Source organism: Cucumis melo, chromosome 6 (assembly GCF_025177605.1).
Source record: "Cucumis melo cultivar AY chromosome 6, USDA_Cmelo_AY_1.0, whole genome shotgun sequence".
Classification (NCBI taxonomy): Eukaryota; Viridiplantae; Streptophyta; class Magnoliopsida; order Cucurbitales; family Cucurbitaceae; genus Cucumis; species Cucumis melo.
Window position 1 is genome coordinate 19949849 of NC_066862.1, and position 27119 is coordinate 19976967.

The 27119-nt window shown below is 33.6% G+C and overlaps 1 protein-coding gene and 1 long non-coding RNA gene across 2 annotated transcripts; one reads left to right on the forward strand and one right to left on the reverse strand.

Annotated features, from left to right (window-relative positions):
- The first annotated feature begins 6494 nt into the window (after positions 1–6494).
- LOC127149766 (uncharacterized) lies at positions 6495–8497 on the forward strand. The gene is made up of 4 exons (XR_007821432.1): positions 6495–6713; positions 6820–6904; positions 6991–7090; positions 8153–8497. It is a non-coding gene; the product is annotated as an uncharacterized LOC127149766 (long non-coding RNA).
- Positions 8498–20752: 12255 nt separating this feature from the next.
- LOC103491853 (receptor-like cytosolic serine/threonine-protein kinase RBK1) lies at positions 20753–25833 on the reverse strand. The gene is made up of 9 exons (XM_008451970.3): positions 25524–25833; positions 25369–25419; positions 24797–25279; positions 22376–22633; positions 21988–22139; positions 21818–21897; positions 21603–21738; positions 21335–21484; positions 20753–21231 (listed from the first exon to the last, which is right to left on the reverse strand). The coding sequence occupies exons 1-9, from the start codon at positions 25534–25536 to the stop codon at positions 21064–21066; spliced, it is 1491 nt and encodes a 496-aa protein (XP_008450192.2). The 5' UTR covers positions 25537–25833; the 3' UTR covers positions 20753–21063.
- Positions 25834–27119: the final 1286 nt, after the last annotated feature.

Genomic DNA, 27119 nt, shown 5'->3' on the forward strand with positions numbered 1-27119 from the left:
AGAGTAAGTTCTTCTTCTCTGTATTTTCTTCAAAGCATGTTTAACCATAAAAAAATAGTTTTGTAATTTTTGCCAATGTATTGGTATTTTTTAAGGTTCTAATTAAAATTGGGTATCTGTAATTCTTCCGCTGTAAAGGGCTTTTATCCCTTCATGAACAATTAATGAAAATGTGTAATCTCTTTCTTTCATTATTATGTATATACGTTTGATATTGAACTTGATGGAGATTTAATATCGTTTAGACATTAGTGTGATACATATAAATGATCGATTAATATTATATTCACATGTATTAAGAAGATCATTTAGACTTTACTAAATGATCATGTGATTTGCATCCTTTGATCGTTTATGCTTGCTACTTGTACGTTTATGTATAGTTTAGGAAATCAGTTTGACTTAAGTATGTGGTCGTCTATGATGTCTTACATGATCGTTGAGATTAATTGGAAAATTCGTGATCGTTTAGACATTAGTGTGGTATATATAAACGATCGCTTAAAGATATATGCACGATCTTTTACATTTCTCTATACGAATGTTTTTATATCTTTATACAATTATTTTCTGATATCAATCTAAACGAATACAAACATTCAGTAAAAAGTGAATTAAAATTAAAAAGTAAAAATTGTACATGTACATGAACCAAATATACATTTAATTTACCAATAGAATTTATTTGCCTAAAGTTCTATTACATACTATTGTCTAAATAGTTTCATGTTATCCATAGTTAGACAATCACGGTCTGCATTTGTTATAAGGCCTTTTTGTAATATGGTATTTGGTCTTACTACTGGCCAAGGGCCATATGTTAAACGTTTTGAATGCTCATATATTTCAATTGCAATTGCCAGTGAGGGGATGCATAGTGTAGGTATTTCAAGAGTTGTATCAACAAGTTTTTTTAACATGTTTTGGCATTGAGTCAAACACATAGATCTTACATTTTTTCATATCAGCTGCAACAGCCTACTAGTGTTCTTTTATGTTGATGCAGCCAATCACATAGTTGACATCTCCCCACTCTTCTTTATCTTGGATATCACCAATAGCTGAATTAAAATAGTAATCTAAATCAGGTTCTGTCCATAGTGCTAAGTGTGTTGTTGTGTCTGTCCATTTAACTTCCTTATTGTCTGTTGTCAGCACATGATTATCAAAAACTCGTTGCCTAACTATGCAATGTTCTTTATTGATTTCAACCTTGAAGAACCAATAAAAAAATTTAGTCAAAATATAATTATGCAGTTTAGCTTCTATACAAAAAAATATATATATATTAAAGAATAACAATTTACCATAAATCAAGTACTCTAAAAGTATATTTGTAAATATGCTTGATATGCAACCTTTTTTTCTGCAAGTGGTACAATAACAAATCCATGGTCTGTAAAAAAAATCAAATGATCGTTTAGTGAATAGAAGTGATAGTTTATCAAAATTCAACCCATCGTTTAGCAAATACAAGTGATCGTTTACAACATCCCTTACTAAGTGATCATGTATTATATATAAACGATCACTTAGTTAGATAAAGTATATTATACTCGATCTTGTAGTTTTATATATAAAATGAAATTTGGAAAGAGTACTTATGTCTCCTAGTATCCATGTGTTTTCTTCAAGCTTTTTGAAGAAAAATCCTTCTTTCTGGTTGTGAACACTACTATCTTCTTTTCATTAGTTGTTTTTCTAAATCTCTTTCAAGATAAGTATGCCTTCCACAATTTTGGATCACTAGCCACACAGGATCATAACTATCTACATCTCGCGATTTGACATCTGGGACAGGTATTGTAGGTTGTAATATGACCTCAGTAGATGTTGTGGATGGATTAATTTGTTGATCAGACACTTTTTTATTTGCTATTTTATGTAGCTTCCTTCTTTTTATTGGTTTTTGTTGTTCATTCATTTCTTATAATGGACAATGTTAAATAAGAAAAAAAAATAATAATTGATGTAAAGTACTTCAAAGTTCTTATATATACATACCAATATAGATTTTAAATCAATTGTAGAACTTTGTTTCTCAGTTACTGGTTCATTTTCAACCGAAGTAACTGCTTCATCATTTTTTTAATCTCAACTGTTGTTTTGGTCTTTCTTGTAATGTATGATATTAGACAAGAAACAAACTCTTAATTTAAAGGACTACACAAATGTTGTGTATACATACCCCTTAAGATTCTAAATCAATTGCATAACTTTGTTTGTCAGTTACTGGTTCATTTTCTTTTTGTATGTCATCCAAAGTAACTGCTTTATCATTTTTTTTTGTATTTCCTACAATGTATAATATTAGATAAGAAATAAACCCTTAATTAAAATAACTACACAGTTGTTGTGTATACATACCAATTGAGATTCTATTTTTTCAACTGAAGTAGATTGCTGCACGTTGCCAATTGTTAGACTTTGTTCCTCAGTTACTTGTTCGTTTTCTTTTTATATCTCAACCAAAGTAACTGCTTGATCAGTGTTTTTGTATTTCCTACAATGCATAATATTAGATAAGAAACAAACTCTCAATTCAAAGGATTCCATAGTTGTGTATACATATCAGTTGACATTCTTCATTTACAATTGAAATTGATGGTGGCACTTCCTGAATGTTTAAAATTTGTTCCAATGGAGCTAATGCAAGATCTTTGAGAGTACTTGATGGTAGTATCTCACAAAGTGAAAGTTGTTGGTTTATAAGTGGAAAAGTAGTAATCATTTCTGGCTAGTGTTTTTCTTTCTGACTTTTAGCATTCATATTATCTGATATATTGCTTATATTAATAGCAAGTTTGCATCACTGCCGTATATGCTAATATCACTATCTAATTTCTCTTGATTTTTAGGTGATGTTCTTTTTTGTTTCCTAAACAAAATGAGAAAAAAATACAACTGTTACTTATTTATATTGATGAAAATTCTAAATCAGTAAATAATGAATAAAATGTTAACCTTTGAGTTTCCACGGTGAGTTCTTGAATATTTTGTTCTTCAACATATGGTTGCTCATTGCTGATCATATCTTCTTTATTCTAATGATCATTATTTTTGTTCATATTGTTGAGATTAAAATCATCATGAAGATCATCTTGGAAGTGATCAGTATCATCATTCCGTTGATTCTGATTCTGATTCTAATAAATAAATAAAAATTAAAAAAATGATTTCTAAATGATCGTGTATACCAAAGCAAACAATGATGTATCCTATCTAAACGATCGTGTAATTATGATAAGCAATCGTTAAAATGTGATAGGTGATAAGTTAAGCGATTGTTTATTTAAACAACTAATAAACGAAATACTTTCTAAAACTAAAATTTTAAAAATGAAAATAAAATTAAACGATCATGTATACGAAAGCAAATGATTAGGCATCCTATCTAAATGATCGTGTAACTGTGATAAGCGATCGTTGAAATGTGATAGGTAATCAGATATTTCAATTAAACGATTGTTTATTTAAACAACCAATAAACGAAATACTTTCTTAAACCAAAGTTTACATGGACCAATCTCTCCAGCATGTGCTTCATTTCAAACAGCTTTCTAATGGCATCATCCATCCTATAGACTATAGAACTTAACGTGGATAAATCCTTACGAACTTCATGATGTAATTTCTTAGTTTCTTGTAGGATTTCGAATGACTTTGTTTCGGTTTGTCATTGGATCTAGAACGTTTCTTGTTGGTTATTGGATGTGTTTCAGATTGGTCAACCACTATTTGTCTTTCTTTTCTTCGTGGTGATGGTTGCACAGCAGAATTAAACCCACTAACATTTTGATTGTATTGAAGCAGTGGAGATGAGGTTGATCGCAAGTTATTCAAGTCATTGTGATCCAATGATTGATTGTTCATAGTATCAGCAAGAGTATTGGTATCATTGCTGTTAATATCTAGCATGTATTCATCTTCCTCAATTTTCGTGTTATTATTCCCTCGAATTCGACTCTCCATGAAAGCTTTCTCTTGGGTCGATAGCTTCAGTTTAGGTTGAACAATAGTCTGCAATGTGATAACCAAAGAATTGTTAATATATTGTATATCAAACTAAGCTAGTAAACGATCGTGTATAAAATGATACAAGATCGATCACGTTTAAAATGTAAACGATTGTGTAAGTTTTTTAAATGATCGCTGACAACTTTTACTTACATTTTTGTTGTCGAATATGTTTTTCTACAACATTTTGTACGATGGAACTTATGTACAATTCCACCTTAATATTCTAGGGATTGATCTTTTATTGTTTTCTGTGGCTAGGTGCTCACTTGCAGTTGAGAGTGTTTCATTAGCCCACATCTAAAACAGTCAAACAAATATGTTAATCTTTGATGTTTAGTTTGTATTTAACTAAAGTGTAGAAACAAATTAAAATCACTGAAAAAGAAAGTACGTAGCCTTTGACGTTGTAGTATGCCACTACTTTTGAACTTCTTGCATTCTTTAACTCATATGCTTCTTTTTTTCCTTGTAGAATTGTTTTCAAGCTGCTTCAGCAAACGAGTGTAGAAGAAAGTTGTTGACCAATCAAAGTTCTTAAAAATTTCTTCATTGACTACTATTCCCAAAACATCTATATCAATTTGCATTTTTTTATCCTTCCTAACCATGACAATTTCAATAAAAATGGCTAAGGCAACCTTTACAACATAATCATCCTTCGTAAAGTCAAAATTTTTTAAAATTTCCTCAACTTCTAAGCACGTTATTATTTTTTTCTTTTATGATCCGAATATGAGGCTTTGTAGGTGCTTATTGTCATAATTTTTATCCAATGTTACATTGGTTGGCCACAACCTGGTTATGATGTTGAATTCATTTTGAGTGAAATGGACATTTTTCCCCAAAACAGAAAAATAGAATCCATTTGTGTTGGCTTCTTCAAGTATCTGCCTCAGTAAGAAATGATGGATTAACTGGTCGTTGAAGACCATGTTAACATTCAGTAATTGACCAAATTTTTTTTTTGTGGAACATCTGGATGTTCCTTGGTCAGTTTATCCTTAATAAGATTGTCAATCTTGTGCATTTGACATGAGATAGTGACAGGAAAGTATTTCTCGCTCGGTACAGCCATCCTAAAAGTAATGATCATAATATATTTTCGTTATGTATACAATCGTTTATGAAACACTAAACCTTAAACCCTAAAATTAATATGTAAGCACTAAACATCGTTTAGACTATATAATGTATCGTTCAATCCAATATACACGATCATCTAGTTTAGGTTAAAGTATTGTTTACTTGATGTAACAGATCGTTTAATCCAAATAGAAAGACGTTCGTAGTACAATTAATCGACAAGGAATGATACATTAAAACATTTAACAATCTCTAGAATAAAAGTTTAAATGAATCTGAAACGCTTGAGAATAAGAATTTAATAATAGAATGATAGTGTTCAAGACAGAAGTGGAAACGTTTGAAATATAAAGAAGACGAAAATTTAGAGTTATACTGAAACATACCTTTTGACGTTGAAGAGAAAAATGGACGTTTGAGAGAAAAGGAGTAATGAAATAGGAAATCTTTCAGACGAAAGCTAAGTGATCAGTGCGTTTGTATATTGTGAAGTGACGGAAAACGAAGAAGGGGCAATATTGTAAATTCGAGTGCTTTTTTAAAATGTCAAATCGCATTCATTAACATGCCAGCGTGTATTTTTAAACTACATGTGTAAACGATCATTTACTCTTACTGTTTAATATATATATAAACGATCGTGTAATTAAGTCGAAACGATCTTTTAAAAGATGTAAATGATCCCATTGTTCTATGTAAACGATACACTCAAAATGATCGTCAGGTAAGATCTCCCAATAATATCAAAATGATCATACTGATTAATCTACGCGATTGTTTATTTAAGTCAAAATGATATTTGAATACATGTAAAAGATTAACATTAGACCCTCAATCGATAATGTTAGTTACTTTAAAGCATCGTTTAAAACATATAAGCAATAATGCTAATTCTTTTAAATGATCGTTTTACAACACGAAAGCGATAATGTTGCACAAGTTAAACAAGTATAAAACGGAGAAATTCTAAAAAACTCTTGTACATTATTTTCACAAAGCTTTGTAAGCTTGCATTCACTGTAATAAACATTTAGCATTCATTCCCTTTTTTAGAAATTGAAAAGCTTCAAAAAGAAGGTCTTTACACTTAAGAAGTCTTCACACTCAACAAGTCTTTTCACATTAAATATGTAAACCCGATATTTTATTGGTTTAATTTCTTTAAATGTGTAAAGAAAAAAAAAGAAAAAGAAAATGGAAATTAAGTGTATATATATATATATATATATATATATATATATATATATATATATATATATATTAAATAGTTTTATTAAATAAAGTAAAGAAAAGAAAGAAAAGAAAGGATAAAAAGAAGAAAAGGAGAAGAAAATTTCATTTTTTCTTTTCTTCTTCTTCTTCTTCTCTTCCCTTCACCGCCAAGATTTTGAAGACATCCAAGTTCCATTTTTTTTTCTTTTTTTTTCCTTCTTCAATTTGCAGAAAACTTCTAAGAGAGAGTTTGGAAGAAGAAGAGAAATTTTACTAGAATTTTTAGGTTGAAGAAAAGGAGGAGAACTCAAGCAAAGTGTATCAATGGCTGAATTTTAGTTCATTCTGCACATCACTGGTTTTTAATTCGGTTTGAACTCTTCAAAAGGAATTAAGAGGTGAGCTTTACATTTACTGAAAGTTAACTCATTTTTAAACAAACTTTATGAAGAACGTTGGAGCAAATTCGGATATTCATTTGGTGCTTTTTGATGAAGAAACTAGGGCAGTTGGTTTTCACTCGAAATCAGGAGGTCTCTGGTTTTTCTTGTATTTCAGAGTGTATCGGTGGAGTTAGAATCTCTATTTGGTATGGTTGGAAAGCTTATGCAATTTACTACAACTTTCATGAAGAAATTGTAAACCAAAAACGACTAAAAGTCAGTTAAATTGTAGGGACAAGTTAAAGAGGTCGTGTGCGCGTGATTCTGGAAGTGGTTCTGTTTTGAGGGTTATATGTGTTTATGCACGGGGAATCAGATTTATATGTCTTCAGGTAGTTTTAGAGGATCTCAAAATGAAGATTTTGATATAAAGAACACTCATTTTGGTTAAGTATTGAGAAAGTTATAGTCCTTTGAAGTTTATGTTAGAAATCTGGAAATTTTAGAGAATTGTTGAAATAGGATTTTATTTCTTAAGCTTTGTTTTCGTGAGCGTCATCTTTGGTGCGACATGTTATGTATATCTTTAGGAAACCAGAATGTTTAGAGTTTTAATACCCGGTTGGGTTGTTGGCAGGCCGAGAAGAATTAAACCGAGCTTATAGACCAAGGATCTAGCCCAAGACTGTGAGTGACAAAACCAACTTTGAAATATTTTCCATAATTGTTATTATGATTGAATGCGATAAATGTTTATTTACGAAGCCATGAAAAGTATTTGAATTTCATGACTATTTTCAAGTATACATTTGGAGACTAGATTTCTTAAAGAAATTTATGCTAGCACGTAGATATTAAATATTTGGAAAGTATTTAAACCACAATATTTTAAGCAAAGCATGAATTAGTATGAAGTTTTGTTTTAAGAACTACAATTTTCCACGAAAGAGCTGAGTAAAGTTCGAGCTTTGTGTAAAATATATAAGCAGGCATGTTTTAATATTTAAAGATGATTTATGAAATTTTCATTAACTACATGACTGAGATCTTGAGCCTGAGGCTAGAGATTACCGTGTGCACACTGGTTAGATTCCGTTGTTGACGTTGAGTGTACTCCGTAACAACGATGCTGTCGTGAGTGCTGGGCGGGCCCCACTACATCGTAGTGCTTGTAAACGTTGTTGTACTAGGTGTACCCTACACAACGTAGATTCGTCATGTTAGTTAAAATGCTTCGATATACTTGATATGCTTTGCTAGATTTCAATGATGAACATGCTGAGTATTTAAGGAAACTATTCTTACTACTACACATTTACATTTGCGACTTATATAAACAGATTTATATGTGTAAAGTTTTCACGTGCTCTTATCTTTAAATTCATAGTTTTAAACTGAGTCACTCACTGAGCTTCATAGCTCACTCTTTCCAAAATGTTTTACCCATTTTCCAGGTAGAGATCGACTTCCCGGTGCCTGATAGACTACCTTAGTCTGCGGAAGCTTCATTATCGATTGCCAGTACGTGTTTTGAGTTGGGCATAGAGTCTGTTGTGTTGTGGTGTATATACACCCTTGTATGTTATAGATACTCCACAATTTGTATAAGCTTTAGGAGCTGTAGTTGTGTAAATTTTGTTGGTTATATTTTGATTAAGGTGTCTTTAGGTTTACTCGTGAAATCGGTAAATTTTGAGGTACACTTCATGTATGTGTTTGACTAGCTGTGTTTGACTAGCCTAGGATCCGCTGTGTTTTGTGGCATGTACAATAGTTTATATACTAGATTGGCAAGTTCATCACATGAAAGTTTTAAGCAGAGTCGACAGATACAGGTACAGAAAAGCGTTGTTCGTCGGCTTCACGCCATCTTTCGGTCTAAGGTAGCAGGTAGTCCGGGAGGGGGGTGTGACAAAATATTTGAAAATTTGATTCACGATATCTAAGATTACTAGAATCTGTCACTTATGGCACACTAGCATATCCTAGCATACACTAGTTGCCTCAATGGCTACTACTTCTTCTTTTTATAGGTGTTTCTTCTTCTTCTTCCCCTTCATGAGCTAAATAGCACATTTTCTAAAATTCCCTACTTTTAACTTGGATGGGACGATGCTTTGGAATCTAGGAAAGTTGATAAGAGCATATACCATAGTCTTTTGTAGACATTTTTTAAAGCAACTTGCACGTCTTTTCCTTTTTCTTCTTGATTTTATCCTTCTTTATGCAAATAGCACCATCTTGAATTGCAACATTTAGACTTTATTTTCTCAGAATGAAGAGAGGTTTGAGAGAAAAATGTTCGAGACGAAAAGTTTAGAAATCCTAAATGTAATGGTATGTGAGAAGAGTTTTAAAAGAAGATGAAAAGACGAAAAAGGAAGAGTTATTTTGTGATAATAAATGCGAATTGATTGTTTTTAACATGCTTATTGACCATTATTAGCCACAAAGCCTTAACTCAAAGATGCTTTCCACGTGGCGCTACTCTCTAGTAGAAATACCTACACGATCGTGCTAATAAAGGTAAACGATCCTGTTATATGCTTTACATGGTTGTAATCAATGTTAAATGATCGTGTAGTTACGTAATCGTACAACACATGTATTTATCCTTTTGACAAACCCTAAATTTTTCAACATGGCTAATTATCCTTTTCCACCCATAAACACGCGTATTTACCCTTTTCACAAATTTTTCACAAAATGTTAAACGACCGTTCACTAGAAGAAATCTGGCCTTTAATGTCGGTTAAAAAAATGAACACGAATCTTTAATGTCGGTTTTTAAAATGCGGATCTTTAATGTCGGTTTTAAACCGACATCAAAGATGAAGCTTTAATGTCGGTTTAAAACCGACATTAAAGATCCACATTTTAAAAATCGACATTAAAGGTATATTTTAAAAACCGACATTAACGTTAATTACATAAACTGAATAATTTCACAAATCGAATAATAAGATAAACATTATATCTTAAATCCTAAATGATTGTTTTACTTGATGATTGTATGTGTTATACAATCGTGTACTTAGAAATGTTATTGGGTATGTTTAAATGATCTTGTTATTATACATAAACTATAAAAGATTATGTTTTTAATGATAAATGATCTCATAGTACTTCACAAACAATCGTTTATGTTATCAAAATATTTGATAATAAACCCAAACGATCTTCAATCTATAAACAATAAGGTTGTTGTATATAAACGATCTTGTAGAGTTGTATAAATGAAAGTTTCTATTTACAGAATGTTCACATAATGTTTTTTGAAGATATAAACGATAAAGTTAATTATTTTAAGCGATCGTTCCAACATTCAAGCAATAATGTTAATTATTTTAAATGATCGTTCGACAATATCTAATCGATAACGTCAATTATATTAAACGATCGTTCTACAACATCTCAGCGATGATAATATAAAATTTAAACAATCTCGAAGTGAATCCAAAACGATTAAATGTAAAAGTTTAAGAAGTAGAAACTAGAGAAGTTTTGAAAAGTTCTTATACATTGATGGTAAACGTTATTACATGTAAATGTTATCTTCCTTCCTCAAACTAACTTTCCATTATATGTAAATGTTACAGAACATGTAAAGTGGACATTTATAAAATGTAAATATTAAACCAGAATGTGTTTATAATTTTCACCATCCAAAAATCGTACAACTATTTGATTAAAGAACACCGGAGTTTTGGACCTCTTGTCTACCAGTTTTGCAATGAATCTTTTGGTGGAATTTGTGTCCTAAAATTCGTACTTTGTTATTTGATTCAATATAATTTATTATTGAATGCTATAATCATAAAACCAATAAATTAAGGTCCCGAGGCTATTTACTAGTTTGTCATATATACTTGAACTTTATGTAGAGACATAAACATGGATTAAGTTCAAGTTAATAGCCCAAATGGTCTATAGTGTATGAATAAGGTTAGGCGTCTTATTCTCGATAAACATTATGGATGTGGCCCGCTTCGTAGTTAGTACAAACGATGTAATCCTAAATCGTTCATGTAGAGAAATGGGAGTGAGGGCGTCCTATGTAAATGGTTTGCATAAGACTGGAACCACGAAATAGTCACTTTTAGTTATAACACCGTAAACTGTAAACTGACTATTTCATTTATGATGACTTATGTATATTGATCTTAATCCTGAGCTAACTATGAACTTCTGTTCATTCGGTAGTATCCTTCGATTTGTATAGGTGAGACAGCTCAACATCGCTGGCACAATAAGCCTTCCATTTCAGGGGTAAGATCGAGTGGATAGCTAGGGACATAGGGTGCAAGATGGAATTCACTCCTACTCACTTCTGAGATAGTAGATAGGTTGTTCCCTTAAGGACTGAATTCATGTCTTGAACAAGGGGCCTCACCTTCTCATTGGTTCGAGAAGGATTCAGGTTTATAAGTTGAACCTTAAACCAATTGTTCAATAGTGGGTCTTAAGGAACAAGATGTAGTCTCGGGGGTAAAACGATATTTTGACCCAACCGAGATTACGAACAACCTATGAAGGATCGACTTACTCATCATCGTTATATCAGGTGGACAGAAATATATCTATAGTGAGAGGAGTGCAACTAAAAGTCTTTAGTGGAATGACTCTTTAGTTAACGAATGTTGATTAACTTTGGTCTAAAAGATTTTAGCCAATTAATCTCGAATCGTTGGAGCCCATGATCTATAGGTCCATTAGGTTCTCCTACTAGCACATAGGGATTCAACTAAGAACAAGTATGTCGAAGTAATTCGAATTGTTCGCATTAAGAAAAGAGAGAGAAACTGACAAATATATTAGATAGAAGTCGGTAGATATAAACTTTAAGCTTTATGTTTAAATATGATTTAAATAAATATGAATATAGATTCATATTTAAAAGCTTGAAAAGTTTAGAAACGGTCAAAGTTGTAAAAGTCAACATGTTGACTTTTAACTTTGAACTTTGACCGGATTTATATTCAAATATGATTTGAATTTTAGAAAAATGAATACGGATTCATACTCAGGAGATTAGAATTAGTCAAAACGGGAAAATTAGTAAAAAGTCAAAAAGTTGACTTTTGACTAAGAAAAGTCAAAGTCAATTTGACTTTGACTTAAGTTGGTCAAATGATCAAAATGTCCCTTTGACTAATTACTTTATTAATTAACGGTCAATGGGAAATGTGGCAGATTATTTTGAATTTGAAGCCACTAATTTCAATAAAGAGTTAATGAATTGATTAGGTGTTGATAAGATATGAAATAATTTACATGCAATTTGCATGTAAGTTTCATATAAAACTTCTTATTATTGAATGAGAAAAAGAATGAGGTTTTCTCTGAAAAATACCTAAACAATTCAGTCCCCATCTCTTTCTAAAATTCTCTTTGCATAACCTAGTCCCACAACTTCGTTCTTGATCCTGAGCATAGTAGGTCAGCTTGGTGGTTGTCCTTGTTCGTGATATTCAGGCAAAGAAGCGTTGGATTAAAGAAGAAGTTCAGAACTACAAAGGTAAGAACATCGTTTACCTTTTGGCTTTTCGTTTAAGTCCATCACATAGTAGATGCATGTTAACTTCTAAATCGTTTAGATGCATATAGAGTAAAGCATGATCCTTTAAATTCCACTGTTGCATGTCTCTAGTGCTTTATTGTTTTTTCCATCATCTTGACCATGCTAAAATTGTCCAACCAATTTGTTCAAAAATATCGGAGTTCGTTGAGCACTTGTCTACAAGTTCTGAAATGACCTTTGTAGATTGAAGCCGAGATCTGTTATGAAGCCAACTTTGCATTTCTCCTGGCAGGATCTAGAAATTTTAGAATGTAGGAATTATATAAGAGATTTCCATAGTCTTTTCAAAACAATTTCGGAATCACCATCACAGTTTGGGTGAATAAAAGGATGCCAATTTTACGAAACATGTAAAACTATACATGCTTTACATGTAAATGTTATGTGCTTTGTACCGAAGCTCCAGAGTCGGCTAAACTTGACATGTAAGAGCTTGCCATATTTATGAAAATATCTTCGAAATCACCATCACGGTTTTTAGACAGCCGAAGATAAAGGAGAAGCAGATTCTCTCATAAAGGAAGTTAATAAGAGCATACCATAGTCTTTTATGGAGATTCATAACTTGCATGTTTTTTCCTTTTTCTTTTGGACCTTATTGTTCTTTGTCGAAACAGCACCATAAATCTCAGCATTTTGAACTTCATTTTGTGAGAACAACAAAAATTTTGAGATTAAAAGTTTGAGAGGAAAATTTTATCGAAAAGTTTGAAAACCCTAAAATATAATGGTTTGTGAGAAGGGATTTTAAAGGAAGATGAAGAGACGAAAAAGGAAGAGATTTTTTTTTTTTTTTTTGCGTTGTACTCGCTAACAGGTTAATAAATACGTATTTACCTTTTTCACCCACAAATCCTAAACTCTACACATATACGCCACGTGGCCTTAATTCTTTTAATTTTATAACTGAAATCTCTCTCACTAACTACACGATACGGGTAAACGATCGATCAACCTCATACAATAATCTAGATTTGACTGTAATCCAAGCGATATCTGATATGAATGTAAATGATCTTGTTGCTAAGCCTACCCAATCCTTCTACTAAATCGAAACGATCAAGTATTATATGTTAAACAATTGTGTAGTCAAATCAAAGGATGTTTATGAATGTTTAAAAATCTTATCATTGCTTATGAACTATAAACGATCATTTAGTGTTGTATAAACGATTTTTTATATAAGTAAACGATTTTCATAATAAGATTCAAACGATTTTCAAACAAAATGTAAAGTGTAACGACTCAACTCCTTATATTGAGCCGAAGTTATTACTAAATGTAAATAACATAATTAAAGTTATAAAGTTTGACTAAAATGAATAAAACCTCAGAATTTTATTTATAAAACCCAAATCAGGGTAATGTGCGAAATGTAAACAAATATTAAAATCCTACTCGGACCCTATCTACTTTTAAAGAAATGAAATAGTAAATAAATAAAAATAAAAACTCAAGTACTAAATATTTAAACGTGGTGTAAAGCGGAAGCAGAAATCCCTATGGCTCGCCTCGGTCACTTCTGGTCGTTCGCCAACTTGTCCTTGCCCTTACCCCGGCCTCTACCTGAAAATGTGACATGGAAAGAGTGAGTATAAAATACTCAGTAAGGGACCCACTACTAGTCCCACTAGGTGCCTGTTAACTTCCTATTAGAGTCCTGAAAATGGTACCCAATAACTGGCACGTTCCCGAACACGTGCAACATGTGCTCCCATAGGAACGGAAATCTGGTCTTTGGTGTCCCGAGGGAGCACCTAGGACATACTGGTCTGTAGCAAACCCGGAGGAAACACTAAGACAATCGGGCTGCGAGGATCCCGTCGAATCACTCGAATCATATCTATATCCATGCTAGACTGGCAGTTCCGTCGGACTACGCAGTCCTAAATAGGTGGTGATCCCGAAGGACACCCATGCAGGTACGACTCTAATAAGCTAACAGGTACCCTAACCATAGTATACATATACATAACATCATCATGTAATCATATCAGTCTAATCATCATATCACATTTTATCACAATGTCCAAACATAAAGCCATAACCAGCCATCATCACATTAAACCATGTTATCATATCAACTCACGTCATCAGTCACATCATGCCCTCATTAATTATCATATTGTTATGCATTCTAGTCCTCAAGTGCATAACTAGGAATGCATGCGGTCTCATGATTCTAGTCGTAGAGCTAGTAGTAGAAATCTTTTACCTGAAGATTCGCTCGACGAGTCCTAACAGCAAGAGAAATGCGCTTTCCAAGCAGCGAGGTCCTAAATGTATAATAACGCCAAATTTCATAATTAACTCACCAAACAACCCAAGACCCAAAAATGTAGTTGAGATGACTTACCCTAGGTCGAGGTTGCAACGCTTGAGCCCTTACTGAAGAAATCCAACGCTCCAAAGTCAATTGGTCCAAGATGTTCCTTAAGAGAAATAATTTAATTTAGTTCAAATTAAATTATTTAGGTTAAAATTCAAGTCTTGGCTGGGTATGCTAAAAACCCATTTGACTTACCAAAATAGGTGCAAAGGACCGGAAAAAGCTAGGTGGTTTAAAAGGGGTTTGGCGGCTCGGCTGGAAAAGCAGGGATCGACTCGGCTTGGGCAGAAGGCACGACTCATTCTTGGGCAGAAGGCACGGCTCGACTTGGGCAGAAGGCGCGGCTCACGCTTAGGCAGAACACGCGGCGCGCGTGCGGCTCAACGCAAAGAGGGGCGGCTCGGGTCGCTGGTCGGGTCGTCTGCACGCGATGGTGGAGGCACGGGCGTGCGAGTCGCGTTTCTGGGATCGGGCGGCGGCTGGCTTTTGCAGCGCTCGACGATGACTTGCAGGCGGAGGAGGCGCGGTTCGACAGACGTTTCGTTTGAGAGCGGCCGGTGGGGTGGATCAGCTTCCGATCCGCGAAGGGCGACGGTTGGAGAGCGCGGGTTGGCCGACGCTTCGTTCGGTCGCGGGCAGCTATTCAACGGAGCGCGACGAGTGGCTGGGCTGCGCGGCTTCGCAACCCTCGACTCAGACACGACGGCTGGCGCGGGGACGGACGATGGACCGGCGGGGCTCCACGTGATCGGCTTGGGGTTGCGACTGAGGTCCGTACGATAATTCAAAATTTCTATAACCACACTTAAGATAATAAAATGAAAAATCTAAATTTGTTGGGGCGTTACATAAAGTAACTCTTTTTTTTATAGAAGGTGTTCCAAAGGAAGATGATTGGACGGATATGGAAAAGTTTTTTTTGTTCTTGTTGACGGTTTAATAAATGCGAATTGATTACAATTACTTACAACACGTGTACTTAGCCTCTACACATGGTCCCCACTTCGCCTTAACCCTTTCTACGTTTTACTTCATGGTAATATGTCAAACGATCGTGTACTTATGTCAAACGATCTTTAGGTTGTTAGTCACAAACGATCATGTAGTGTTGTATAAACGATGGTGGTTTATGCATGTCTATAATCTTGAATCCAATAAACTAAGGTCCCAAGGCTATCTTGCAATGACTTGAATTTTATGTAGAGACATAAACATGAATCAAGTCAAGTATAAAGCCTAAACGGTTTATAGTATATGAATAAGGTTGGGCACCTTATTCTGAGGACATTATGGATGCAACTTGCTTTGTAGTTAGTATAAACAATGTGATCCTAAATTGTTCTTGTAGAGACATGAAAGTGGAGGCATCCTATGTGATCATAAATTGTTCTTGTTGTCGACAGAACCATAATATAGTAACATGTTACATTATAACATCGTTTATTACTTAAAATTGACAATTTTGTTTATTGATGATCTAGGTAACTTAATCTTAATACTAAGCCTTGCTTGTGATCATGTATGTTCAATTTATACAAGAATTATGTTCATAGATTAGACATGATAAGCTCTAATTGAGCAATTGGATGATGACTAAATAGGTTATACGTTAAAAGGTGTACTCCTATTCATGTGTTACTAAATCGCATAAGATATACATTATTGTGCAAGTTTTCCTTTCTATCGTCCAAGTGTAAGCGAAGAGAGGTTTCTTGGTAAGTCCAGGGTCGAACACATGAAATTTAAGCTTCTAAGCTATCCTATTGCATGACTAACTCATGCAGGATAAGCTATATATTAAATGATATAAATAGTATATATCTATTATAAATATTTACACTAAGATGCTCTTGGCGGTGCAAGGTGGACATTGTTGGGGTTGATGCCCTAAATTTCGTGGTCTTGTAGTTTGTAATTATATATATTATACAAACTTTTTATTTATCTAAAAAAAATAAAGTGTTTTATTTTATTTGACATTCAGTTGCATTAACCCACAAAACCAATAAACTAACATCCAAGGTTATCTTTTGTAACCTAAACATGTATGTGGAGACATATAAGTGGATCATATTTAAGTGATAACCTAAATGGTCTGTAGTAAATGGATAAGGCTGGATACTTTATCCTGGTGACACTACGAATACGGTTTGTTTTGTAGTTGTTACAATTGTTTTAAAGTGCTATAAATGATTTGATCCTAATCATTCATGTCGAGACATTAGAGCGGGGGTATTCTATACAAAGAGTTTGTATAAGACCAGACCATGAAATGAATAGTCTCTCTTATTATCACCGTTACTAGTTGAGACTACATTTCACCAGGATGACTATAGGTGACTTGACTTGAATCTTGAGTGAGTTCTGAACTCCTGCCTATGAAGAAGATTCTTTGATTTGTATGGGTGAGAGTGGTCTATGTAGATGACTCAATATGCCTACCATTTTGGGGATTCATCTGATTGAGAGCTAGGAACACAGCTACACAAGAAGGAATTCACTCCTTCTATATAGATAAAGTAAGTAGAGAAATTGCTCTCTTAAGGGTTGATTTCAGGTCTTGGACAATGTGGCGCCACACCTTCTCTTGGCCTGAGAGGAGTTTAGTTATAGTAGGACTATAATTATTGTTCATTAGATGAATCAGTGGTACTTAAGGAGTTAGATGTAATTACAGAGACAAAACGATAATTTTTGGCCTAGTTGTACTCACGAGCAATTTGTGAAGGATCATTGCACTGTTGATTGGTTATATCTAATGGACACAAAAAAATATATCTACAGTAAGAAGAGTGCAACTATTAGTCTTTAGTGGAATGACTAATAGTTAATGAATATAAATTAATTTAATTAAAGAGTTTAATTAATTAATCTCATTTCATTGGAGCTTCAATCTGTAAGTCCATAAGGTCCCCTTGTTAGCTCAATAAGGATAAATGAGAATCAAATTTATTTTGGTTTAATTTGAATTGTTCAAATTGATTAAAGAGAATAAATTGTATATGATACAATTAATATAATATATTTGATACATTATAATGTAAAGTTTTTATGAGAGAAGTTAATATTTGAATATAATTCAAATAATAATAATAATATGAATAAGATTCATAAATAAACTATAGGTCAAAATTAATATGGATTCGATTCATATTAGAACTATAGATTATATGAGAGATCTAAACCATTGGTTATATTATATGAGATATAATATATATTAATTAAATTTATATTGACTTAATTTAATTTAATTAATATTCTACGTGGAAAAGAGGGAGGAAGTTATTGATAACTTCCCCCTCCATATCATTGATAAGATTTGTTTTAAAAAGAAAAAGAGGGATTTTTTTAAGCACTATCTTGTCGATCTCTTTGTATTCCAAAGGAAACAGAATTCTCTCAAAATTTCTTCCCTCACCAAAATTACAGGAACCCACAACTCTCTGTGATTCTTTACTTGGAGAATAACAAGGAAGATTTTGTGGTGTCTTGAAAGCTTGGAAGAAGAATTATTTACGTTCTACAAAGGTTAGTTTATTTTCACCTTTTCCTCCATGAGAAGCATGCTTATTTTGTTTATTGTTTTTTTTTAATTTATTGGTTTTACAAATTGAATTTCACTTGCACGACGTTCATACGCTTCCGCTTTGGGAATTTCATTCCTTCAGACATGGCAAAATGGAAAAATGAATTGCGAACTCAATATAGGCATGACGATGAAGAAATAGTCTAATTATCTAAATGCAATAAATTGTGCTTAACGATTCAAGGCAATACAAAGCATAGCTTAACGATTCAAGGCGATACAAAGCATACTTTAACTCTGAATTAAGGCGAGTTGCTTCTCGGTGCTTTCATCATACTTACTCGCCTCTCGGGATCCAATATACAAAGTTAAACTATGATTTATACCTTAATCATTTTATAAGTATTCTAAGTTGTTTCTCCTTGATTAAGATGAGCAACCTCTCACTACTTACGCCACATACATTATCATTTCTGTAATGAATGTGAAGGATAAACTTGGTGATAAAGCTGTATTGCTCCAACCTTCTTGCCAATCATGTAGCTAATTGCAAGCTCTCATTTGTCAAATGATTACAATCAAACCCATTGTTCTTCTCTCGACTATATAATGTTCTTGACGTCTGCTCTTAACTCAGCAAAACTTAAAACACAGATACTATGATTCTCTAAGCATTAAAACACATTTTATGACTAGCATGCTAACCAGATAGATCAAAGAAAGTAAGAAGAAGAAATATGGAAGAATGAAACGAAAAGTGCAATGCACTGAATAAAATAGCTTTAGACTTCTCAGCCATGAAGTACATATTCCAATACAAAATAATGTAAATACAAAATGAAAGATAGAATAAGGTGTTAACTGCTAAGCCTCAAAGTATGGTTTTTTATACTCCGTGGCTCTGATTTTTGCCTACTGATGAGAGGGAAGAACTCTCTCTCTTTTGCTCTAAGCTCTTACCTAAACTCAAGAAAAAGAAGAGGATGAATGATGTATGCACTTGCCCCTCGACCAAATTTTTACACACCTTGTTCTAAAGTGAGAGGATCTATTTATAGGCGAGAGTTGATGTTTATAGGATGCCACGCGCCATTCATGCCTTTGAAAAGCTATAACAGCACCACGCAGACGTTCTTTTGTCCTTTCTCTAAATTTCTTACCACCCAACTTTGTTTGCTAGTGCCTTAAATGCCTAGCTTGCTTCTTTCTTCTCACATTGGTTGGACGCATCTTCTCGCGTAACATTATTTTGTCGAGCTTCACTTCTTTTGTCTAAAAATCCTGTGATAAGAGCTCTAAAACGTAGTAAAACAGGGATAAGACTCTTTCGTGTCATGTTATTCATAAGTTCATCAAATTGCCTATTTTTTTTCCTTATTTTCTTCTATTTTCATGCATTTAGACTTCCTTATTTTACATAAAAGGCTATAATAACTTGTATTTATACAAGTTGTCAACTATGAACTCCTGTTCACATGTGACTATCCTTAGATCTGCATAGGTGAGGGTGGCTCATTAGTGCTGGCCCAATAAGCCTCTTATTTTAAGGGTAAAATTGGGTGGGGTGTAAGATGGAATTCACTCTTACCCGTTATAGGGTTAGTAGATAGGTCGTTTCCTTGTGCACTGAATCCAAGTCTTAAACAAAGGGTCCTACCCTCTTATTACCTCGAAAGGGATTCGGTTTATGGGTTGGACCTTAAACCAATTTTTCGTTAGAGGTTCAGTGGAACTTAAGGAACAAAATGTAATCTCGGAGGTAAAACGATATGTTGACCCAGTCGAGATTATGAACAATTTGTGAAGGATTAACTTACTAATCATGGTTATATTGGATGGACACAAATATATCAACAAGGAGGGGAGTGCAACTACGAAACTTCAGTGGAATGACCCATTAGTTAACGAATACTTATTAGCCCAATCTAAAAGATTTTAGCCAGTAATCTCAAATTGTTAAAGCCCATGACCTATACGTCCATTAGGTTCCCAACTAGCTCATATGGATTAAACTTAGAGTTGTATGTTGGTTTAATTCGAATATTTTGAATTAGTAAAGGAAAGAAAATCAATAAGTATATATTATATAACTATCGGTTATCATTTAAGAGATAAAACTTAATGTTTAAATGTGATTTGAGTACCAAGATTATGAATGTGGATTCATATTTAGAAGCTCAAAAATGATGGAAATGGTTAAAGTTGTTAAAAAACGAGAGGTCGAAATTAGTTAAGGACAAAAAAATGGCAAAAAGCCAAAATGCTTGACTTAACTTTGACTAGAATAGTGAAAAAACAATTTTGTCCTTTGACAAAAGTTAGTGAAAAAATCCAACATTTTGTTGGATAATCCCACTAACTCTAGTGGGCTATGTGGTTACATGAGACGTTGACAGCAATAGGATAGTGCATGTTATTTTAATTAAATAGGGTAGGATATATTAATTTTTAAATTGTTAGATGCAACTAAAGTGTTTTTAGATTTGATTTCACGCATGTCTACTTTTTCAATCAACTTGAAAACTAAAACATAGCTCAACTCACGTACAAATTGTGTGTTAAGAACTAGACTTTCCATTCCTAATTCCTTAACCCTATTTGTACTAGGAAAAAGATACTTAAAAATAACATAAGGGTATCACAAACCATATAATGCAATATACAATTTCTGTTTCTCTTATGCCAATGAAAATGCGCATACATATGTGTATATAATATTTAAGCGGCCCTTCTATAATGATCTATGCGTTTGACAAAAAGAAGAGCCCTAGAAGAGGCATATAACAGAGCCATAAAAGTAACATTGACTTGTGTGAACATTATCTCAGCCTTTGACACAAGTGCATAGGCATCATTTCATATAACTTTCAACACAAACAACCAAGTTCTGTCTCGGAATGGAATAGAAGAAGCACACAAACGTAAGGCTTTACTCCAAAACGAGTTCCCTGTGACGACTAAGGTCGTTCAGGTAGCTCGTATTATTTGTGTAATCTTCGAGGTCGCAGGCTTCCAAAAGGAACGATCGATCCCCGTCCATCGACTTATGTTTTAACTGATCTAATGGCCCATCTTCTCCCTTCAGCAGCTGTACTACCTACATTCCCACCAACACACAACTTAAGTGAGATAAATGACTGAGAACACGCAGAAAGTGATATAAAAGGAGATATCCATTCCATGAAACCATTCCCCCTTACCCTGTTCATATGTGGACGCATCGATGACGAATGGTTAATGCACATTGAAGCTGCTAACATGGTTCGTCTCATCTCAGTTTGATCGTAGTCGTCTCCTAACTTTGGATCTGTTAATTCCTTGAAGCTGTTGTTATCAAGTAATGGCTTTGCCTGCAAAATTCAAACCTTTTCTAAGCATACAACGTAGGAACCATTCAAACACTAACGTACTAAGATGCTTAAACATAGATGTCAGTACTTAAATTAGCTATGGAGCTACAAATCATACCCAAATCACAAGACTTTGTCGACTTGAATCAACTGCACGGCGGCCAGTTATTAGCTCAAGCAACAAAACACCAAAAGCGAAAACATCGGTCTTCTCATCGACAATTCCATGCATAAAGTACTCTGGAGCCAAGTATCTGTGACCAATTTAAAGGTCTCAAAATTGTTAGTACAGTTATAGTAATGAGTTGAATCGCGTAGTCGTATTAAACTCACCCAAATGTACCCTCGATGGGGAAGACAACATGGTGAGCCCAATTTTCAGGCAGCCACTTTGCTAATCCAAAATCAGAGATCTGCCAGGAAAGAAAAGGAATTCATTATTATGGAAAAAAGCTGCCCAAAACTTCTCGATGCTCCAGCTGGATAAAAGCATGACTACTTACTAGTGGTTCGTAGTTTTCAGCCAGCAAAATGTTAGAAGCTTTGATATCTCTATGAATGATGCGCCTCGGACATTCACAATGAAGATAGTTTAGTCCTTCTGCTACACCAAGAGCCACCTTAAATCTTATATTCCATTCCAGAGATTCCGCACCTGATTCAAATCATTGCCTTCATTAGCCAAAAATATCTATCTTTTTCCTTCATAATACAGCTTTTTTAGAAACTCTGTTTCCCTTGTCCAATTTCATTTTTCAACTCACAACTAGTGTTAAAACATACATTGCTAGAACATTCCTAATTTGTTCATTTGAATGAATACTATCATTGCATCTTGATAGCATTCGATTAGTGAGATTATAATACGATACTTATGAGAGAGTGACGAACCAAAAAGGGCCGAGGCAAAGCTGCCATGAGGAATGAATTCAAGGACAAGGTAGAGCCCACTTTCAATTCCGAACCCGAGCAACCGTGCAGCATTCGGGTGGTTTATATGGGCAATAATTCCAAGTTCTGATAAAAAATCAGCAGTTCTTTCTTCGTTTTCCTTCTCCTTTTTCATAAGTCTCTTAACCGCCACGATTTTACCGTCGGATAAACAGCCTTTGTAAACCTCTGCTTGCCCTCCTTTTCCAAGCAAGTTTTCTAAAATAGTTTGAAGCATACAGTTAGGAATTTAGAATCATAAAGGCAATCAAAGCATTGTTACAGTTGAGTGTGAAAAGTGGTTGGATCTTTATTTGATTATGAAAGGTGCAAATAGTGAAAAAAGAAAGGGGGAAAAAAAGGAATGGGCCAAGTTTGATATTTATGAATTGAAATTGAATATTCAATAAAAAGTCCTGGGACGCCGTTGACTTTCAAAGCCACATATGGCGATAGGGTGCTGACCAAATTTCAGTTAAATTACCAACTACATGTACTAATTAACTATCGTAGATGTTGAACCAACCTACGTAAATTATTCAAACTTATACCAATTGGGAATTGAAAGAGACTTAAACCAATAATGCAATAATTAAAGTTGCATAACCTCATTTGTCAAATTTTTTTAATACATACTTAAATGAGCTTCCTTTATGGTGCAAGATTGAGCAAACAGCTATCATTGTTACATCGAAGAAAAAATGAATATAATCAAGATCTTGTACTCTTCTAATTGTAACCGAATAAATACTTAAATGTATCTTTTAACTACACTTAGTTTTATACCACTTACCTAACTGTTGGATTATGACCGATCTGGAACATATTTAATTTATATTTGGTTAGAAATTTGGAGCACCCACCCTACCTTAGTCAAAAAGTAAAGTAGCTTTTCCATTGAGAAGGGGAAAAGAAAGTCTACCGTGGTCTTGCTCACTCAATCTCTGATAATGAGACAGAGACTTCATGGAGCTAAAATACTTGTCAGAAAAATTAGAACAAAACAACAGACAATATGCCATGACTGGCGGGAAGGAAAAAAACGAAAGCAATATTGACTCAAATTTGTAGAGCAAGATTGAATTGTAAAAGCTGATTAAGTAGAGGTTGTTTGTTTTGGAGGTAAAGTTAATAAGAAAAAGAATAAATAAATAAATAAATAATAAAAAACGAAAATAAAGGAGCCATTTAGTCCATAAACATAACCAGCCATTTGTACACTTTGTAGGTTACAATGGAGACAAAACATTATAAACGGAATAACTTTCCAATGAACCAGGCACGACGCTGATCTTATTAGAGATTTCTAAGAGTAAGCCAAAATGCCACGTGTAGATAAGTCATTAGTGAAATTAAAGTGGAAAAAGATTGAGAAAAAAGAATTCCAGTTTAAAAGAAAAATTATACCAAATAGCACAATTTAAAGAATAAACTAAAAATATAGTATAAGAATAAAATATTTGTTAAATAGCAATATTGAACATTCAGCTGACAAATTTTTAAACAATTCTATCGTTAAGTAACTATCATCCATAGAAGTTATTATTGATGTTGCTATCAATAACAATAATTGGTAGCACATTTCTCAAATTGAAAGTTATCGTTGATTGCAACTTACACTAACAACTTATAGTAGTTATCAATTTCCATCACTGATAATTACAATTAACGATAGCTTTCGATTTGAGAAACTGGAAAAAAAACACATCAATGATAAAAATTGATAGCAACTGATAGTTTTATATGAGAAAATCGAGAATAAGTGTGCAAAATAGTCATTTCTTAAATTGAAAGCTATTATCAATAGTGATAGCAACCATTAGTGAAATTTTAATTTGAGAAATTCGAGAAGAAGCGTTTAAAATGGTGGTTGCACGTATTATTTTAAGTCATTCATTAACTTTGTGCTATATGCAATTATTTTATTATTATACTGTGCGATTATTTTATTAGTGTGGTATGTATTTTATTATTTTTAGCTTAAATGTTATTTATGCAGCTAGTGTTTTTTAAAAGTAATATATTTCTAAAATTGATTTAAAAAGCGTGATGTTTGGGCAAAGGCTACGATCATCTCAAATGTATATTTTAAAAGAAAAAGTTTTGTCATATGACAATGTGATTAATATGAAAACCAAAACAAGAACAACAAAGAAAAAAGAAAAAGAAAAGAAAAGTCGTTATCAATTTGTCCAATAAGTCCAAACTAACTTGAAAATATTGTTATAGAAAAGGTATTAGTGAAAAAATGAAAAAAAAAAAAAAAAAAAAAGAGTTAAGGCTATAAATATACTATAACTAAATTTATTTCCAAATATATATTATATAAACAAAATTTATAATTCGAAAAATAAAAGTAGATTGAAATTAGGAAATGAATACCTGGGCTGAAATTGTTGGTAGCAGCGGAGAGCTCGGAGAAGCCATAGTTCCTCCACGAAGGTTTACAAAAGGGAATATCATCGCTGGTGATACCCTCATCGGCGCTCCTAATCCGAGCCAATTTCCTCTTAAAATTCTTCCTAGAAATCTCATAGCTGGCAGCCAGTAACGGAATGGTGGAGAATCTCCAAACCGATTTCTTCTTTATGCACCCTATCATCGCCTTCCATGGAATTCCACCGACCTCTTGGAGAAGAGCCGCCGGTAACAGCGCCTTCTCCGGCACTGACAGAGTGCCTTCGACGTCTCCTCCGCCGCCGCTGCTGCTTTCGCTCTGGTCCGAATCTGTCCCCACAATCGGAATCTCAAACACACCCCTCGGCGAGTTTTCATCGCACACAAATTCTTCCTCGCCCTTCACTTTCATTCCTTCTTCTCCTTCCTCTGTTTCTTCCATTTCTTTTTTTCTTTTCCCAATCTCCCCTGATTTTTCACAAATCCAATCAATTTTTTATTTGGACAAATAATATTAAAAAGATAATAAAACAAATGAAAAAAAGAGGAGAAATTACCAATTTCCATTTCAGGTTGTGGAATTTGATCTCTTTGATCTTTAATCTCAACTGAAACGGGAATATGAAGACATCAAAATTATATATAAAAAAGAAAAAAAAAAAAAACAGAAAACAGAAAAGAAGGAGAATGAAAAGAAGAATGTGCATTCTACCTTGAACGGTCATGGAGTAGGATTTGGGGAAGAAGAGAGAGAGGTGAATGGAAGGGGTTTCTCTCTTGTAATATTAAAGGAAAAATGAAAAAGAAAAAGAAAGATGAATGATGTGATATGAAAAGAAGAGGTGAAGGAACCTCCGTTACATGATCTGAGGGATCAGAAAAGGAAGCTCCTCCAGGATAGAAGAGAATGAAATCAGAGAAAGAGAGAGGAAAATGAAAGAGGGAAGAAGGGTTGGGTATATCTTTAGGAGGTGGTTATTCTTTGAAGAGCAGAGGAAGCCAACGAAAACCAACTTGGAATTGGAATAAAACACAATGCCCTCTTATTTATACTCACACTTCCCCTTTCTCTACTTTAATCTCCATTCCATAATAACCCTCAATTCTAATTTAACATTTCCTTTCTTTTCTTTTTTCTTTCTTTTTTTTTTTCTTTTTTAATTTAGTTAAACCTCCTTTTACCTTTTAGGATTTTAAGGTTATCTTTACTTATCCCTTGCTCAAATTAATATTGTAATGACCCGAATTTTCGAGGTAAACTTTTATCGTTTTATATAATTTTTCGGGAATTTTAAATTTTGGATTAATTTCTGAAATTCTGAAATTTATATTTGTAAATTTATATAATAATAATATAATAGTAATTATATTATTATTATTATTATTATTATTTATTATAATCTTTATATATAATTTAATATTAATATTATCTTTTATTATTATTATTATTAGTATTATTATTATTATTATTAATTAATTATTAAAAGTTAATATATATATATAATAATATTTTATATATTATTATTATTATTTATAATTATTAAAAGTTAATATATATATATATATATATATAATATTTTTTAAAAAAAATAAGAAGAAAACCCTAAACGTATTCGCGCGCGCCCCTCCCTTCTCTTTCGAATTCCATCTTCTTCTTCTCCGTTCCCAGCCGTCACGCCGCTAACCACGCCAGCATAGATTTTTCCCGTAAGGAGGTAACGTTTAACCCTCCCTCGATGGCCAGTTTTAAATTTAAGGGAGGAGGGTCAAGGTCGTTGCCTCAGGTAATCTCAGCCATCAGGGCCAGTAAACTGCTCAGTCAGGGTACTTGGGGTATCTTAGCGAGCGTGGTGGATACTAGAGAGGTCGATGTATCCCTGTCATCAGAACCGGTGGTGAGGGACTATCCGGATGTCTTTCCTAAAGAACTTCCGGGGTTACCTCCGCACAGAGAGGTTGAGTTTGCCATAGAGTTGGAGTCGGGCACGGTTCCTATATCCAGAGCCCCTTATAGGATGGCCCCCGCAGAGCTGAAAGAATTAAAGGTGCAGTTACAAGAATTGCTTGATAAGGGATTCATTCGACCGAGCGTGTCACCTTGGGGTGCGCCAGTTTTATTTGTTAAGAAGAAGGATGGGTCGATGCGTCTATGCATTGACTATAGGGAGTTGAACAAGGTAACCGTAAAGAACAGATATCCCTTGCCCAGGATCGACGATCTATTTGACCAGTTACAGGGAGCCACAGTGTTCTCTAAGATTGATCTTCGGTCGGGATACCATCAGCTGAGGATTAAGGATGGTGATGT

What these genes read in the sequence shown, in the direction of transcription:
- LOC103491853 (XM_008451970.3), bottom strand. An exon ending in CCCATCGAGGGTACATTTGG is followed by an intron (nt 21,739 to 21,817) that starts GTGAGTTTAATA and finishes AATTGGTCACAG; the next exon opens with ATACTTGGCTCCAGAGTACT. An exon ending in GACAAAGTCTTGTGATTTGG is followed by an intron (nt 21,485 to 21,602) that starts GTATGATTTGTA and finishes TGAATTTTGCAG; the next exon opens with GCAAAGCCATTACTTGATAA.